This window comes from Scyliorhinus canicula, chromosome 17, assembly GCF_902713615.1.
Source record: "Scyliorhinus canicula chromosome 17, sScyCan1.1, whole genome shotgun sequence".
Lineage (NCBI taxonomy): Eukaryota > Metazoa > Chordata > Chondrichthyes > Carcharhiniformes > Scyliorhinidae > Scyliorhinus > Scyliorhinus canicula.
Window position 1 is genome coordinate 129,176,749 of NC_052162.1, and position 18,179 is coordinate 129,194,927.

The 18,179-nt window shown below is 54.2% G+C and overlaps 1 protein-coding gene across 1 annotated transcript in view; it reads right to left on the minus strand.

Moving 5' to 3' along the window:
- Positions 1–18,179, minus strand: part of LOC119951623 (adenylate cyclase type 2-like) — a 113,195-nt gene that overhangs the window by 51,402 nt on the left and 43,614 nt on the right. Inside the window, exons 4-7 of the mRNA XM_038774804.1 lie at positions 18,052–18,163; positions 11,837–11,998; positions 8,221–8,370; positions 3,462–3,616 (exon numbers count right to left, since the gene is read on the minus strand). Of these exons, the coding sequence (XP_038630732.1) occupies positions 3,462–3,616; positions 8,221–8,370; positions 11,837–11,998; positions 18,052–18,163 (579 nt within the window). The remainder of the gene's footprint in view (positions 1–3,461; positions 3,617–8,220; positions 8,371–11,836; positions 11,999–18,051; positions 18,164–18,179) is intronic.

Below are 18,179 nucleotides of genomic sequence, written 5' to 3' on the forward strand. Positions count from 1 at the left end.
CCACCGCCTCCTCGAATCCCTCAATCCCACCATCTTCCTCGAATCCCTCATTCCCACCGCCTCCACGAATCCCTCAATCCCACCGCCTCCCTCGAATCCCTCAATCCCACCGCTCTCCTCGAATCCCTCATCCCACCGCCTCCTCGAATCCCTCAATCCCACCGCCTCCGAATCCCTCAATCCCACCGCCTCCTCGAATCCCTCAATCCCACCGCCTCCTCGAATCCCTCAATCCCACCGCCTCCTCGAATCCCTCAATCCCACCGCCTCCTCGAATCCCTCATCCCATCGCCTCCTCGAATCCCTCAATCCCACCGCCTCCTCGAATCCCTCAATCCACCGCCTCCTCGAATCTCATCCCCCGCCTCCTCAATCCCTCAATCCACCGCCTCCTCGAATCCCTCAATCCCACCATCCCTCGAATCCCTCAATCCCACCGCCCTCCTCGAATCCCTCAATCCCACCGCCTCAATCGAATCCCTCAATCCCACCACCCGCCTCGTCGAATCCAATCCTACCGCCTCCTCGATCCCTCAATCCCACCATTTTCCCTGAATCCCTCAATCCCACCGCCTCCTCGAAATCCCTCACTACCACCATCTTCCCGAATCTCGCAATCACCATTTCCCAACTCCCTCATACACCATCTTCCAAAATCCCTCATCATACCTTTTTCCAATCCCTCAATCCCACCTTTTTACCAAATCCCTCATCCCACCATCTTCCCAAATCCCTCAATCATACCATTTTCCCAAATCCCTCAATCCTACTATTTTCCCAAATCCCTCAATCCCACTGTCTCTCCAAATCCCTCAATCCCACCATTTTCCCCGAATCCCTCAATCCCACCATCTTCCTCGAATCCCTCAATCCCACCGCCTCCTCGAATCCCCTCATCACACCGCCTCCTCGAATCCCCTCAATGCACACCGCCGTCCTCGATCCCTCAATCCCACCAGCCATCCTCGAATCCCTCAATCCCCACCCCGCCTCCCGAATCCCTCAATCCCACCGCCTCCTCGAATCCCTCAATCCCGCCATCTTCCTCAAATCCCTCAATCCCACCATTTTCCCCGAATCCCTCAATCCCACCGCCTCCTCGAATCCCTCAATCCCACCGCCTCCTCGAATCCCTCAATCCCACCGCCTCCTCGAATCCCTCAATCTCCTCGAATCCCTCAATCCCACCGCCTCCTCGAATCCCTCAATCCCACCACCTCCTCGAATCCCTCAATCCCACCGCCTCCTCGAATCCCTCAATCCCACCATCTTCCTCGAATCCCTCAATCCCACCGCTTCCCCGAATCCCTCAATCCCACCGCCTCATCGAATCCCTCAATCCCACCGCCTCCTCGAATCCCTCAATCCCACTGCCTCCTCGAATCCCTCAATCCCACCGCCTCCTCGAATCCCTCAATCCCACCGCCTCCTCGAATCCCTCAATCCCACCGCCTCCTCGAATCCCTCAATCCCACCGCCTCCTCGAATCCCTCAATCCCACCGCCTCCTCGAATCCCTCAATCCCACCGCCTCCCCGAATCCCTCAATCCCACCATCTTCCCCGAATCCCTCAATCCCACCATCTTCCTCGAATCCCTCAATCCCACCGCCTCCTCGAATCCCTCAATCCCACCGCCTCCTCAAATCCCTCAATCCCACCGCCTCCTCGAATCCCTCAATCCCACCGCCTCCTCGAATCCCTCAATCCCACCGCCTCCTCGAATCCCTCAATCCCACCATCTTCCTCGAATCCCTCAATCCCACCGCCTCCACGAATCCCTCAATCCCACCGCCTCCTCGAATCCCTCAATCCCACCGTCTCCTCGAATCCCTCAATCCCACCGCCTCCTCGAATCCCTCAATCCCACCGCCTCCTCGAATCCCTCAATCCCACCGCCTCCTCGAATCCCTCAATCCCACCGCCTCCTCGAATCCCTCAATCCCACCGCCTCCTCGAATCCCTCAATCCCACCGCCTCCTCGAATCCCTCAATCCCATCGCCTCCTCGAATCCCTCAATCCCACCGCCTCCTCGAATCCCTCAATCCCACCGCCTCCTCGAATCCCTCAATCCCACCGCCTCCTCGAATCCCTCAATCCCACCGCCTCCTCGAATCCCTCAATCCCACCATCTTCCTCGAATCCCTGAATCCCACCGCCTCCTCGAATCCCTCAATCCCACCGCCTCATCGAATCCCTCAATCCCACCGCCTCGTCGAATCCTCAATCCTACCGCCTCCTCGAATCCCTCAATCCCACCATTTTCCCCGAATCCCTCAATCCCACCGCCTCCTCGAATCCCTCAATCCCACCATCTTCCCCGAATCTCTCAATCCCACCATTTTCCCAAATCCCTCAATACCACCATCTTCCCAAATCCCTCAATCATACCATTTTCCCCAAATCCCTCAATCCTACTGTTTTCCCAAATCCCTCAATCCCACTGTCTCTCCAAATCCCTCAATCCCACCATTTTCCCAAATCCCTCAATTCCATCTTTTTCCCAAATCCCTCAATCTCACCATTTCCCCAAATCTCTCAATCCCACCATTTTCCAAAATCCCTCAATCCCAACATTTTCCCAAATCCCTCAATCCCACTGTCTTTCCAAATCCCTCAATCCCACCATTTCCCCAAATCCCTCAATCCCACTGTCTCCCCAGATCCCTCAATACCACCATTATCCCAAATCCTCAATCCCACCATTTTCGCAAATCCCTCAATCCCACTATTTTCCCAAATCCCTCAAGTCCATCGTCTCCCCAAATCCCTCAATCCCACCATTTTCCCAAATCCCTCAATCCCACCATTTTCCCAAATCCCTCAATCACACCATTAAAACAAACCCCTCAATCCCACCGTTTTCCCAAATCCCTCAATCCCACCATTTTCCCAAATCCCTCAATCACACCATTAAAACAAACCCCTCAATCCCACCGTTTTCCCAAATTCCTCAATCCCACCATTTTCCAAAATTCCTCAATCCCACCGTTTCCCAAATTCCTCAATCCCACCATATTCCCAAATACCTCAATCCCACCATTTTCCCAAATCCCTAAATCCTACCATTTTCCCAAATCCCTCAATCCCACTGTCTCTCCAAATCCCTCAATCCTACCATTTTTCCAAATCCCTCAATCCCACCATTTTCCTCAATCCTACCATCTCGCCAAATCCCTAAATCCCACCATCTCCCCAAATCCCTAAATCCCACCATCTCGCCAAATCCCTAAATCCCACCATTTTCCTGAATCCCTCAACCCCACCATTACCCTCTATTGCTGAATTCTACCATATCACTGAACCCTCCTATCTCCCCATATCCCTCAATCCCACCATCTCCCGCCATTCCCCTAGCCTCCCCCTCAACCATTACGCCTCCAGCACCCCACCCCCCCCCCCCCCGCCCCCCCCCCCCCCCCCCCTCCCCCAGTCAGTGCGCGAACGGCCAGTCTGAATTACCTCACATCCTTGTGATGTTTGACATACAGGTTGTGGAAGTTGTTGCAGTTCTCCAGCTGCGGCTGCCCATCCTTCGGGCCTGTCAGCCTCTCGATGATCTCGGCCTTCATCTCCAAGGCGATGTAGAGGGGCAGCACCGAGAGAAGCAGGTGATCCTAAACCAGGCAGGGGTAAAACAGGCCGTTAACTACCCGGTGATTCCTTTGCCTCACCGACCAACAGTGGCTCCCCCATCCTCCGACGCCGCCATTTTAGAATTCCCATCCTTGCTTTCCAATTCCCTCCATGGTTTTTGCCACCATCCCTGTTGGAACCAACAATTCTACGGACACGTGCTTGTAGGATTAGAATAGCGGTTTTAATATACTCACAACAGAGCCAGCCTGTTAGCCATTGAACTTTCGGTGAACTGGCTGGCTGACCATGTGGTACTGATCTTTATACAGCAGCTCCAGGGGGAGGAGTCCTGGGCGGAGCCAAGGGAGAAGCCCAGTACAATTCTCCAGCATTCCCAGAGCTACTCCCCCTGGTGGTCAGGCAGTGCAACTGCACTTACAATATAGACACATGTATATACAGATTATAATCCGGTGTGAATCACATTCACCACAATCCCTACCTCTGGAATCCCCTCCAGCCCCCGCGGCCCTCCAAGACCTTCGGTGCTCCTCCAATTCCGCCCCTTCCATACACTGTGGTGGTTAGCAACTACTGCCTCACAGTGCCAGGTTCTCGGATTCAATTCTGGGCCTTGGGTGACTGTCGGTGTGGAGCCTGCACGTTCTCCCCTTGTCTGTGTGGGTTTTCTCCGGGTGCTCCGGTTTCCCCCCACAGTCCTGCAGGTTGGGTGGATTGGCCACGCTAAAATTGTCCCTCAGTGTCCAAAGATGTGTAGGTTAGATTATGGAGCTGGGGGGCAGTTTAGGAAGGGTGATGTTTCGGAGGGTTGATGCAGATGGGCCGAATGGCCTCCTTCTGCACTGTAGGGATTCTATGGATCCTCTCGACTCCCCCCCCCTTTGATTTTAATCGTTAGGCCATAGGCCTTCAGTTGCCTAGACCACCCGAGCTCAGAACCTCTCCCTGCCTTTCTCTCTCTACCTCTCAATCTCTACTCCTTCAAGACTCTCCTCTTTGGTTGAGTTTTTGATCATCCTTGAATCTCGCTGAGGTACTTTGCTCCAGAATCTCCCCTGTGAACTGCCCGCAGATGTTTTGCAAGGTTGAGCCCTCTGCATAAACATAGATTCTTTTGTTTACACTCTCCCAGAGGGTGAAAGGTCGGTGTCTGACCCACTGACCCCCACCCACCCCCTCCCATCAACGAGAGAGCGCGGACATCTTCACCCCCAAACCTCCCCCCCACCGCCGCCCCAACCCTTTTGCCGGCATGGGCTGGTTTCTGACCCTCCAGGCCGCCAGAGGGTGAAAGGTCAGTGCCTGACCGTCCCCAATTTGAGAGAGAGAGTAAGAGACCTTCACCCCAACCTCTTCCCGCACCACCTCCCACCCCTCCCAACTTCCTCCTGCGCAGGGCTGATTTTGACCCCAAACACTCCATAAGAACATGAGGACTAGGAACAGGGGTAGGCCATTCAGCCCCTCGAGCCCACTCCGCCATTCAATACGATCATGGCTGATCTCCACTAGGCCTCAACTCCACTTTCCTGCCTGTTCTCCATAAGCCTTCAACCCCGTTGCTCATTAACAATCTGTCTAACACCGCCTTAAATTTATCAATGTCCCAGAATGCACTGCACCCTGGATAGAGAATTCCACAGATTCACAACCCTTTGGGGGAAGTCATTCCTCCGCACTTCTGTTTTAGGTCTGCCACCCCCTGGGGCGGCACGCTGCTGCAGTGGTTAGCACTACTGCCTCACGGCGCCAAGGTCCCGGGTTCGAATCCCGGCCCCAGGTCACTGTCCGTGTGGAGTTTGCACATTCTGTCCGTGTTTGCGTGGGTTTCGCCCCCACAACCCAAAGATGTGCAGGGTAGGCGGATTGGCCACGCTAAAATTGCCCCTCAATTGGAAGAATTGGGTACTCTAAATTTATTTATTTATTTGTTTATTTCTAAACTCCAGCGAGTATAGGCCTAAACTGCTCAATCTCTCTTCATAACAAAAGTCCTTCATCCCTGGAATCACCCTAGTCAACCTTCTCTGAGCCGTCTCTGATGCATTTACATCTTTTATCACTGAAAGGGGCAACATAGGTGGAGAAGGTAGTCAAGAAGGCATACGGCATGCTTGCCTTCATTGGCCAGGGCATTGAGTATAAGAATTGGCAAGCCATGTTGCAGCTGTATAGAACCTTAGTTAGGCCACATTTGGAGTATAGTGTTCAATTCTGGTCGCCACACTACCAGAAGGATGTGGAGGCTTTAGAGAGGGTGCAGAAGAGATTTACCAGGATGTTGCTGGTATGGAGGGCATTAGCTGTGAGGAGAGGTTGAATAAACTTGGTTTGTTCTCACTGGAACTACGGATGTGGAGGGGCGACCTGATAGAGGTCTACAAAATTATGAGGGGCATAGACAGAGTGGATAGTCAGAGGCTTTTCCCCAGGGTAGAGGGATCCATTACTAGGGGGCATAGGTTTAAGGTGCGTGGGGAAAGGTTTAGAGGAGATGTATGAGGTAAGTTTTTTATACAGAGGGTAGTGGGTGCCTGGAACTCGCTGCCGGAGGTGGTGGAAGCAGGGACGATAGTGATATTTAAGGGGCATCTTGACAAATACATGAATGGGATGGGAATAGAGGGGTACAGACCCAGGAAGTGTAGAAGATTTTAGTTTAGACGGGCAGCATGGTCGGCACAGGCTTGGAGGGCCGAAGGGCCTGTTCCTGTGCTGTACTTTTCTTTGTTCTTTGTTCTTTGTATCTCTCCTCGAGTAAGGGGACCAAATCTGTGCACAATCCTCCAGGTGCGGTCTCACCAATGCCTTGCACAGTTGCAGCAACACTTCCCTACCTTTATACTCTATTCCTTTGGCTATAAGTATCAAAATTCCATTTGCCTTCCTTATTACCTGCTGCACCTGCATACTAACTTTCTGGAATTCATGCACAATGACACCCAGGTCCCTCTGCACCAAATCGTTTTGAAGTTTGAAGTCAAGATGGCACATAGATTAGCACTGCTGCCTCACAGCGCCAGGGTCCCAGGTTCGATTCCCGGCTTGGGTGACTGTCTGTGCGGAGTCTGCACGTTCTCCCCGTGTCTGCGTGGGTTTCCTCCGGGTGTTCCGGTTTCCTCCCACAGTCCTAAAGATGTGCAGGTTAGGTGGATCGGACGCGATCAATTGCCCTTGGTGTCCAAACAGGTTAGGTGGGGTTACAGAGATATGGGGGATTGGGCCGAGGTAGGGAGCTCTTTTGAAAGGTCGGTGCAGACTCGATGGAATAGCCTCCTTCTGCACTGGAGGGATTGATGCGCTAACAATTGCACACAGAAACACAAAACGGTACAAAAGAGGCTTTATTACCGTGAGATGTTATTCCCTCAAGTGGAGCTGTAAAATGGCAGCTCAGGAGAGCTCATGGATATTTATACTGCTCCCTGTGGGCGGAGCTAGCCAGCAGGGGCTTACCGACAAACTATGCAAGGGCTTACCGACAAACCTGTAATAGCAGGTACTATTGTACATCCCCTAATAGAGGCACACACATATATATATAGTGGTATTACCACAGGGATTCTATGATGTTCCTCTCCATTTAGATAATAAGTTGGGCTGGATTCTCCATTCTGGAGACTCAGTTCCCACGCCGGCGTGGAAACGGTGGTGTTTTACGCCAGGAAAACTGGCGCAAAACGGCCACCGATTCCCTGCTCCGGGCAATGTAGAGCTCCCAGCTCCAGCTGCCGATACGGCCCGGAGCATTGCCGGGTCCGTGGCCGCGGATGTACACGGCGGCGGCCTGCAGCAGGCACGCTGTGCTTCATGGCGGACGCACAACATGGCGGACCCAGCCCGCAAAAATAGTCCCGCCCCCCCCCCCTTCGGCCCGGCCCGCGCACCCCGTACCGCCCCACCACAATGCCCCCAGCCCCAATTACGGCCTCCCCCTGCCCGCGGATCGGCACTCCCCCGACTGCGGCGACGCCGGACTGAGTCCGCAGCCGCCACGCTGAGTTCCCGACGGGTCAGACCACGAGAGACCCACGCCGTCGGGAACACGGCCGGTCGGGGACGGAGCATGGCGGGGCGGGTCTCAGCCAACCTTCGGAGGCCGTGGATACGGTGCCCGGTGTATTCCTAGAGTACCGCGCTTTCCAGGGGGAGGGGGGAGCATCGCGCGAGCGGCGCCGCCCCCCATTTCGTCGTCATCGGGGATTCTCCGCCCCGTCGCCAAACGCGATTTCTGCGGCGGGGAACGGAGAATCCAACCTCTTGTCTCCTTTGTTCCTCCAACCAAAATCGATGACCTCACACCGATCCACGCTAAACTCTACCTGCCACATTTTGGCCCACCCGCCAAACCTGTGTATATCCATTGGTCAGGTTCTTCTTTCCTCACCTATTTTAGTGAGCTTGACTGCACCCCCAATGAGGGAGAGATAGAGGGAGGAGACCTTCACCCCCCCCCCCCGACCCCGACCCCCAACCCCCTCCTCCCCCCACCCTGTCTCTGCTTGCATGACGGGAGCTGACTTTGACCCCAAGGTCGCCAGAGGGTGAAAAGGTCAGTGCTTGGCCACCGCCCCAACCCACACCGATCAGGCCTCGGGCCTTGCCCCGCCGACGCACCAACCTGCTGCTTTTTCTCCGACTCGAGTTTCGTGTGGGATTTGATGCAATTCAGCGTGTCCTTGAAGGTTTTCTGCAGGGCGCGGTCCATCAGGTGCTTGTGGTACGCCCCAACCAGGTTACCGCAAATAAAGACCACCGCATTGGCCAACAGCTGCGGGCGGGAATCGAGACAGAGAGAGGAGCGGTTTTAGTCAAATAATAGCAAAAATATCGCAGGTAGTGGAAACGGAAACAGAAAAAGCTAGAATAACTCAGTAGGTTATAGTAGTTTTTGAAATCAATTTAGAGTACCCAATTTATTTTTCCCAATTAAGGGGAAATTTATCGTGGCCAATCCACCTAGCCTGCACATCTTTGGGTTGTGGGGGCGAAACCCACGCAGACACGGGGAGAATGTGCAAACTCCACACTGACAGTGACCCGGGGCCGGGATTCGAACCCGGGTCCTCAGCGCCGCCGTCCCAGTGCTAACCACTGCGCCACATGGCGCCCTGGAGAGAAACAGAGTTAACATTCCGAGGCCGTATCCCTGTTCCTCAGACGGAAAGGAGTCACGTGACGATGGAGGGGAAAATGGTGAATTGCGCACGGGCGACCTGCGGTTTTCGAAAATGGGCAGACCAGAGTTTGCACATTCGCCCCGTGTTTGCGTGGGTTTCGCCCCCACGACCCAAAGACAGGTGCAAGGTAGGTGGATTGAACACGCTAAATTGCCCCTTAATTGGCAAAAAAATGAATTGGGTGCGCTGAATTTAAAATAAAAGAAAATGGGCATACAAGTCAAGGATGGCAGAGGATGTGAATTCAGACTCTGCTTAAGGACAGGAAAAGCATAGTAGCCATACCGGAACTAACTGCCATCTCCTGCGGAGACAATGGGAGTCGATTGCCTTCTCGGCTGGATCGATATCCCAGTGAGCGATGTCCAAGGCTGGGCTTCTCGTCCAGGATTTAAGTGCTGGGGGTGGTGATGTGGGGTGGGGGGGTGGGGGTTGCGTCAGGGGGTAGGCAGGGGTTGGTGTCAGCGTGTGGGACACAAGGCAAAAGATAGCAGCGGACCCCTGCAAAAGTTTTTTTGTTTTTGCAGGTAACTCTTTAGAGTCCTCGCCCTTTGCTGTCTCGAATCCCCCCCAGAGCCTCACAACCTTCCCAGGTCCATAATCTCTGATCTCTCTGAGCTCGTCCAATCCCAGCCTCTAGAGCAATGGTCCCCCTCCCCCAGTTCATAGAGTCGTAGGGCATTACAGCAAGTAAAGAGGCCCTTCGCCCCTTGGCCTCTGTGCTGACCATTAAGCGCGTTACTATTCTAACCCCATTTTCCAGCCCTTGGTCCGTCGTCCTTGTACACTGTGTCATTTCAAGTGCTCGTCGAAGTGTTGTGAGGGTTCCCATGACTACCACCTTCAGGCAACGTGTTCCAGATTCCCACCAACCTCTGGGTCAATACGTTATTTCTCAAATCCACTCCGAACCTCCTGTGTGGGTGGGTGGGTGGGGGGGGGGGAGAGTGGGGGAGGGGAAAGTGGGGGAAGACAGTGGGAGAGGGGAGAGTGGGGGGGGGGGAGGGAGGGGAGTGAGGAGATAGGAGAGTGTGGGTAACGGGGAGGTAGGTGTCATGTGAGAGTACCTTTAAGAAATGGATGTTTAAGCAATGTACCTTTAAGAAATGAAGCAGCTCATATTACAGAAGTGATGTCAGAGGGGGGAGCTGAGCTGAGCTCACTTCTGCTTTTAGTTCCAGTTTTGAGGAAAAGAGCTTGGGTGTGTCTGTGTATTTGCAGGGAGCTGGATCTGCTGTGATCTCTGCCAGGAAGGACTATCTCTGAATCATTTGGGTGATTTAAACTCATAATAGTAATGTCTTTAACCTGGTGTGTTTCTGTTTAAAGGTGTTAAGTCTTTTGGATGTTTAAAGGAACAACTGAAGGATTATTTAGTGTTGTATTATTTTCGGGGTTATCTTTGAAGTAAGGGGTGTTGAGTAATCCAATGTTTATTTAAAAGGTTAAGTTGAGTTCATGGAATAAACATTGTTTTTTGTTTAAAAACCCACGTGTCCATAATTGTAATACCACACCTGGAGACCAAGCCGTGTGATTCAAAAGCAACAATACATTAAAGGGCAATACATTAGTTGGACTCCACAATACATTTTGGGGTTCAGAAAACGCCGCTTCCATAACAGTGGGAGATGGGTGCGTGGGGGAGGGGAAGGGGCAGGGGAGTGTGTGGGGGCATGGGAAAATGTGTGGGGGAGGGGAGGGTGTCGGGGAGGCTTGTGTGTGGGGGGAGCAGAGAGTGCGAGGGAATGGAGAGTGAGGAGAGCGGAGGGGAGAGTAGGGGTGGGGGAGAGTCGGGGTCGGGGAGAGTGGGGGAGGGGGAGAGTGGGCGAGGGGGGAGTGGTGGAAGGGGAGAGTGTGGTGTTGGGGAGAATGTGGTGTAGTGGGGGGAGGGGAAGGGGAGAGTGGGTGAAGGGAGACTGGTGTAGGAGGGAGAGTGGGGGGAGGGGAAGGGGAGAGTGGGGGGAGGGGAAGGGGAGAGTGGGGGAGGGGAAGGGGAGAGTGGGGGAGGGGAAGGGGAGAGTGGGGGGAGGGGAAGGGGGGAGGGGAAGGGGAGAGTGGGGGGAGGGGAAGGGGAGAGTGGGGGAGGGGAAGGGGAGAGTGGTGCAGGGGAGAGTGTGGTGTCGGGGAGAGGGGGAGAGTGGGGGAGGGGAAGGGGAGAGTGGGGGGAGGGGAAGGGGAGTGGGGGAGGGGAAGGGGAGAGTGGGGGGAGGGGAAGAGGAGAGTGGGGGGAGGGGAAGGGGAAAGTGGGAGGAGGGGAAGGGGAGAGTGGGGGGAGGGGAAGGGGAGAGTGGGGGAGGGGAAGGGGAGAGTGGGGGGAGGGGAAGGGGAGAGTGGGGGGAGGGGAAGGGGAGAGTGGGGGAGGGGAAGGGGAGAGTGGGGGGAGGGGAAGGGGAGTGGGGGAGGGGAAGGGGAGAGTGGGGGGAGGGGAAGAGGAGAGTGGGGGGAGGGGAAGGGGAAAGTGGGAGGAGGGGAAGGGGAGAGTGGGGAGAGGGGAAGGGGAGTGGGGGAGGGGAAGGGGAGAGTGGGGGGAGGGGAAGAGGAGAGTGGGGGGAGGGGAAGGGGAAAGTGGGAGGAGGGGAAGGGGAGAGTGGGGGGAGGGTAAGGGGAGAGTGGGGGGAGGGGAAGGGGAGAGTGTGGTGTAGGGGACAGGGGGAGAGTGGTGGGGAGGGTGGGGGGAGGAGTTTGTGTGTGGGGAGGGGCGTCGGGGGGATGGAGAGTGGGCGGGTGGAAGTGAGAGTGGGGCGGGGGGGGGGGGCGATGGGGGTGAGCTCCCTGGTGTTCTGGGCGGCCTAAATATTCAATCTGCCAACCAACAAGAATACAAAAAAGGCACCGCTGATGCGTTGATGGGCCACCTGCTGCTTCTGGGATCTGGCCGTGTGCAAGATGGCCGCCATCTTGCTGACAACACGTCCACGCCGACTGACTGCTTCCAGTGGTGCTTCTTCGATCATGGGGCACTTGGGGTAGGTCTTCAGGTGGGAAAAGGGGAACCTGCCCTCGATCCCTTCATTCCACACGCGCCCACGCTCACACACTGTCTCTCGCATTTACCTGGTGAGGCAGTAGCTCTGGCGGGCGTTCTGACAGCGAGAGGTAAACGCTCAGGGACACAATGTGTGACACCGAGGAGAGGAGGCTGGCAAAGATGGCATCCCTCATACACAGCGGCAGCATGGTGTACGCAATGAAGGTGATAAACAGGAAGAAGGAAACCTGTAGGAAGGAGTGAGTAGATGTTAAAAGAACGTGGACCCTCTCCCTTGGGGTGGGTACAGAACAGGGTTAGATACAGAGTAAAGCTCCCTCCACACTGTCCCCATCAAACACTCCCAGGACAGGTACAGCACGGGGTTAGATACAGAGTAAAGCTCCCTCTACACTGTCCCCATCAAACACTCCCAGGACAGGTACAGCACGTGGTTAGATACAGAGTAAAGCTCCCTCTACACTGTCCCCATCAAACACTCACAGGACAGGTACAGCACGGGGTTAGATACAGAGTAAAGCTCCCTCTACACTGTCCCCATCAAACACTCCCAGGACAGGTACAGCACGGGGTTAGATACAGAGTAAAGCTCCCTCTACACTGTCCCCATCAAACACTCCCAGGACAGGTACAGCACGGGGTTAGATACAGAGTAAAGCTCCCTCTACACTGTCCCCATCAAACACTCCCAGGACAGGTACAGCACGGGGTTAGATACAGAGTAAAGCTCCCTCTACACTGTCCCCATCAAACACTCCCAGGACAGGTACAGCACGGGATAGATACAGAGTAAAGTTCCCTCTACACTGTCCCCATCAAACACTCCCAGGACAGGTACAGCACAGGGTTAGATACAGAGTAAAGCTCCCTCTCAACTGTCCCCATCAAACACTCCCAGGACAGGTACAGCACGGGGTTAGATACAGAGTAAAGCTCCCTCTACACTGTCCCCATCAAACAGTCCCAGGACAGGTACAGCACGGGGTTAGATACAGAGTAAAGCTCCCTCCACACTGTCCCCATCAAACATTCCCAGGACAGGTACAGCACGGGGTTAGATACAGAGTAAAGCTCCCTCTACACTGTCCCCATCAAACACTCCCAGGACAGGTACAGCACGGGGTTAGATGCAGAGTAAAGCTCCCTCTACACTGTCCCCATCAAACACTCCCAGGACAGGTACAGCACGGGGTTAGATACAGAGTAAAGCTCCCTCTACACTGTCCCCATCAAACACTCCCAGGACAGGTACAGCACGGGGTTAGATACAGAGTAAAGCTCCCTCTACACTGTCCCCATCAAACACTCCCAGGACAGGTACAGCACGGGGTTAGATACAGAGTAAAGCTCCCTCTACACTGTCCCCATCAAACACTCCCAGGACAGGTACAGCACGGGGTTAGATACAGAGTAAAGCTCCCTCTACACTGTCCCCATCAAACACTCCCAGGACAGGTACAGCACGGGGTTAGATACAGAGTAAAGCTCCCTCTACACTATCCCCATCAAACACTCCCAGGACAGATAGTGTGTATAGCATTGTGAATCACTGCCAGTCATTGTAGGACGCAACATAAGTGATCCTTTGTTCGACACTCCTGGAACCACTGACTGACTTTTTGACAATCCCAGAATGCACAGATCTGATGCTCAAGGGTTGGACCTGCTCCAAGTCCCACCAGTCGGAGCTGTGATTTGATCTTGTTGGCCGGCAATGAACAACAATTCTGTGCTGGCTTTGCAGCGAGTTGCACCTTGCTGTGCCATTCTGACATTTGTACCTTGGTCAGGGAACCAGCTTGTTTCAGGGTCCTGACTGGACCCCTGGCAGGTTGTATACCTGGCCCTGCACCCAGCAGTCGAATGCACGGCAATGCTATCTCGTGGGGGGGGGGGGGGGGGGGGGGGTCTCATTGCAATCGAAATGGGCGTGAAAGTGAGAGAAAGAGATCGAGAGCAATAGAGGGTAGGATTGGAGCGGCGTGCTGGCACAGTGGTTAGCACTGCTGCCTCACAGCGCCAGGGACCCGGGTTCGATTCCGGCCTCGGGTGACTGTCTGTGTGGAGTTTGCACGTTCTCCCTGCGTCTGCGTGGGGCTCCTCCGGGTTGCTCCCACGGCCCAAAGATGTGCAGGTTAGGTGGATTGGCCAGGCTAAATTGTCCCTCGGTGGGGTTACAGGGATAGGAAGGGGGATTGGGCCTCGGTAGGGTTCTCTCTCAGAGCGTCGGTGCAGAGCGTCAGTGAGAGAAAGAGTGAGAGAGAGGGAGGAGGAATCGAGAGAGAAAGAGAAAGTGACAAGGGCAGAGAGAGAAAGACGGAAAGAAGGAAAAAGGGAGACAGAGAGGGAGGGACAGAGGGAGATGGAGAGAAGGGAGCAGGGGGATAGAGAGAGAGGCAGTGAAAGAATGTTGCAGATCGAGAGAGAGGGAGAGGAAACGAAGTGAAGGAGGGAGAGGAAGAGGAGAGAGGATGGAGAAAAGATATGGATGACTGACAGAAAATGAGATAGAAAGAGAGATGCAGAATGAAAATTAGATAGAGGGTGACAGAAATAAGACGAGAAGGCCAGAAGATGTAGGATCAGAAATCGGCCATTCAGCCCATCGAATCTGCTCCGCCCATTCAATGAGATTGTGACTGATCTGATGTGATAATCCTCAACTCCACTTTCCCCCCTTTTCCCCATAAACCCTCGATTCCCTCACGGATTAAAAATCTGTCTGTCTCGGCCTTGAACATACTTAACGGCCCAGCCTCTCCAGCTCTCTGCGGGAAAGAATTCCACACATTCCCCACCCTCCGAGGGGGGAAATTCCTCCTCATCTCTGTCTGAAATGGGGCGGCCCCCCTTACTCTGAGATTCTGCCCTCTGGTCCCAGACTCTCCCACAAGAGGAAACATCCTCTCAGCATCGACCCTGTCGAGCCCCCTGAGAATCCTGTCTGTCTCAATAAGGCTGCCTCTCATTCTGCTAAACTCCAATGAGGACAGGCCCCAACCTACTCAACCTCTCCTCGTAAGGAAATCCCTCCCTACCCGGGATCAACCGAGTGAACTTTCTAGGGACTGCCTCCAATGCCGGGATATCGTCCCTTAGATAAGGGGAACAAAACTGTTCACAGTATTCCAGGTGTGATTGTGCGTGTCAGAGAGAAATGTTTTCTGATGAATTTTGGAATTTCAGATATATGGGATATAGAATTTTTCGCTGGGGGGGGGGGGGGGGGGGGGGTTGCGAATTCACCCCATTGTATTACATGTATTTGATGCAGTCCGGGCTAAAAATCTGGGTTCGTGTGTGTATGACTGCTGCAGTAGTGTTCTTTAAATTCTTGGTTACAAGACCAGCAAACACTTTGGCTGCAGAGGGGCAATTAAAGCATTGTAAAAGTGAGATCATCATTCATTCCAATCATGGATATTGTTTCCCGGAAGTTGGGCTCATGGAATTTTGTTCATACAGAGAAGGTTTCCCCGGGAAGTAGATAATTAGAGGCATGCGACGGGTTCCTGAGATCAAGGGCGCCATTTTTCCAAAAGGGAACTAAGTCCCTCAGCAAGCCCAAATGCAACATGGGAGTGTCCCCAGGCCCCCTCGCGCACCCCCAACACCACAGTGGGCAACCCCGGCCCGATCATGCAAAAAGAAATGACAGCATGGCACCGTGGCAATGCCAGGCTGGCACCCAGGTAGCACTGCCAGGGGGCAGGCTGGCAGCATCATGGTACCAGGCTGGCACTGCCAGGGCACCCAGGTGGCATAAGCAGTGCCAGGGCATTACCCTGCCCAGAGGGCATGCAGCTTGAGGTCTCCGATCCCACTGGAGACCCCCACGAGTATGGGGGACCAGTACCAAACGGCGCACGCCCGACATTCCCGATGTGAAGGGATTGGACCCCAAAGCCTCAGGTACCGCGGGAGTCTGCACATCAGAGTGAGGCTTACGGCCTCGCTCTAACATGCAGATTAGCCGAAAAAAACGATCCCGCCCATTGTGGGTGGGACTTCCCTTGCAACGTCTCGGGGGATTGGGTCGCGAGCCAGGCAAATCCCGGGAGTGAGGTCTCCTGGCTTTGACCCTGGGCCCCCGCTGCGCTGTGACAAGTTACCTTTCCAGCACCACGTGGCCAAAAGATCGCGCCCTCAGTGTAGATGCTGTGCAGGTTTCGTGGACGTCTATGATCGCAAAACTGGCGCCGCGCCTGGAATGATTCAGCAACTGCGCCACGTGGAATACACTCGGTTCCAATGAGAAACGATGCCGGATTCGCCGGACCCGGGCTGACAAGCTGCAGCCGCACATAGACAATACACTCCCCACACACACTCATCCCAGCCAACAAGGTGGCAGTGGTTGGGCTGGAGCGCGCCCATATGTGGGTCAGCTGGGGCCAGAGGGTAGTTAGGGGCTTGACCTGGGGGGACGCCCAGACGACCCGTGGCCCAAAGTTCACAGTGGGCAGTCAGCGGCGTGCGCAGCTGCATGGCTGCCTTGCCGGCTGCGGCAATGGTGTTCCGTGTCCTCCCACTCCGACCCCACAGTCCACCTCCTGGTCCCCCACCACCACTCCCCCCGGCCCTGGCAGAAGCCCCCTCCCCCCCCCCCCCCCCTCCCCGGCCAGTGGCACGTATCAGCAAACAGGCGATGTTGGACACTTTCCGTACCCGCCCCCTTCTCTCCCTCATCAGGCACGACGCCTGTTTCCTGATTTTTAAAAGCACAAATGAACCGTGCTATCGGGAACGTTCCCAGTGGAGGCGGATGATCGCGGAGGCCCTGGAGACTACCATTCAGGCCCGCTAATTATATGCACACCGGGCTGACTGTACGTGTGGTGTGGAACGCATTGACGCCGCTGTTGAGGCACCGGAGAATTGCGATTTGGCGTGATTTGTGATTTGTCAAAACCAATCCTCCGCCCAATCACCTTTCCTGATTTTGGTGTCGACAGACGAAGAACCCCGCCCATTGTGTTTGATGTTAGTAAGGTGATGCAGATCTTGGTAGGAGGTCGGGGCCGAAGCAGTCAGGTGTTGAGTTTCATAGAATTTATAGAATTTACAGTGCAGAAGGAGGCCATTCGGCCCATCGAGTCTGCACCGGCTCTTGGAAAGAGCACCCTACCCAAGCCCCACATCTTCACCCTATCCCCATAACCCAGTTACCCCACCCAACACTAAGGGAAATTTTGGACACTAAGGGCAATTTATCGCGGCCAATCCACCTAACAACACGTCTTTGGACTGTGGGAGGAAACCGGAGTACCCGGAAGAAACCCACGCACACACGGGGAGAACGTGCAGACTCCACACAGGCAGTGTTTCAGTTCAGTTCAGATTGGGGATGTGAACAGACAAGCAGCTTTTATGCCAAATGCTGGGATGTTAAATCATAGTTTGAAACAGGCAAGAATCTGCAAGCTGCCTCCTAAATGATCTCTCTCTCCAAGCAGTTTCTCCAAAACATCTCTTTACAGCAAATATTTCTGGGTTGGCTGACCGTATTTAAAAGTGGATTTTGTGTGAAAACATTCCCGAAGAGAGGTATCCTTTCCTCCCAGTCTTACAAAACTAAAATAAAATATTGGGGTTTCTGACCAGTATTCTAGCAACTGTTGGGATCTGGGCAAGGAGGGAATAATATCCTCAGTGTACATTAGCGAGAATGACACTCTGAGGGTGACAGAGGGAGAGAATGACAGAGAGCTAGGGAAACAGAGGGCGAGACAAGAGAGAGTGGAATAGACTGAGTGTGAGATAGAGTGAAGGAGGAAGAGCACATAAGAGAGAGTGAGTGAGAGAGTAAGCTGGTTGGATGGCTGGAGAGAGGCAGACAGAGAGATTGAGATATCGAGGTGAAAGAATACATTGAGTCAGGAAATGTCCTTTTAAAATTCCTTCATGGGATGTGGGCTTCGCTGGACCAAACATTATTGCCCACCCCTGAGGGCATTTAAGAGTCAGCCACATTGCTGTGTGTTTGGAGACACATGGAGGCCCAGACCAGGTAAGGACGGCAGATTGCCTTCCCAAAAGGACATTAGGGAACCAGATGAGTTTTTACCACACTCGACAATGGTCATGTTTAGACTTTTAATTTAGATTTTTATTGAATTCAAATTTGAACAACTTCCCCAGCAGTATTCAAAGCCAGGTCCTCAGAACATTACCCTGGGTCTCTGGATTATGTGTCCTGTGACAACACCACTACGCCACCCCTCTACCCTGTGAGAGCGCGCCAGATGCAGAGAGGGACAACCCTCACTCGAGGCCTTACCTGGTCCCAGGCGTTGATCACCCCGCCCTCAAAGATGAAGACGTAACCCATGGCAACGAGGCAGGCCCAGATGAAGAGCGAGAAAGCACGCATGCACTTCTGGAAGACCGGACTCGACGCAGACCAGG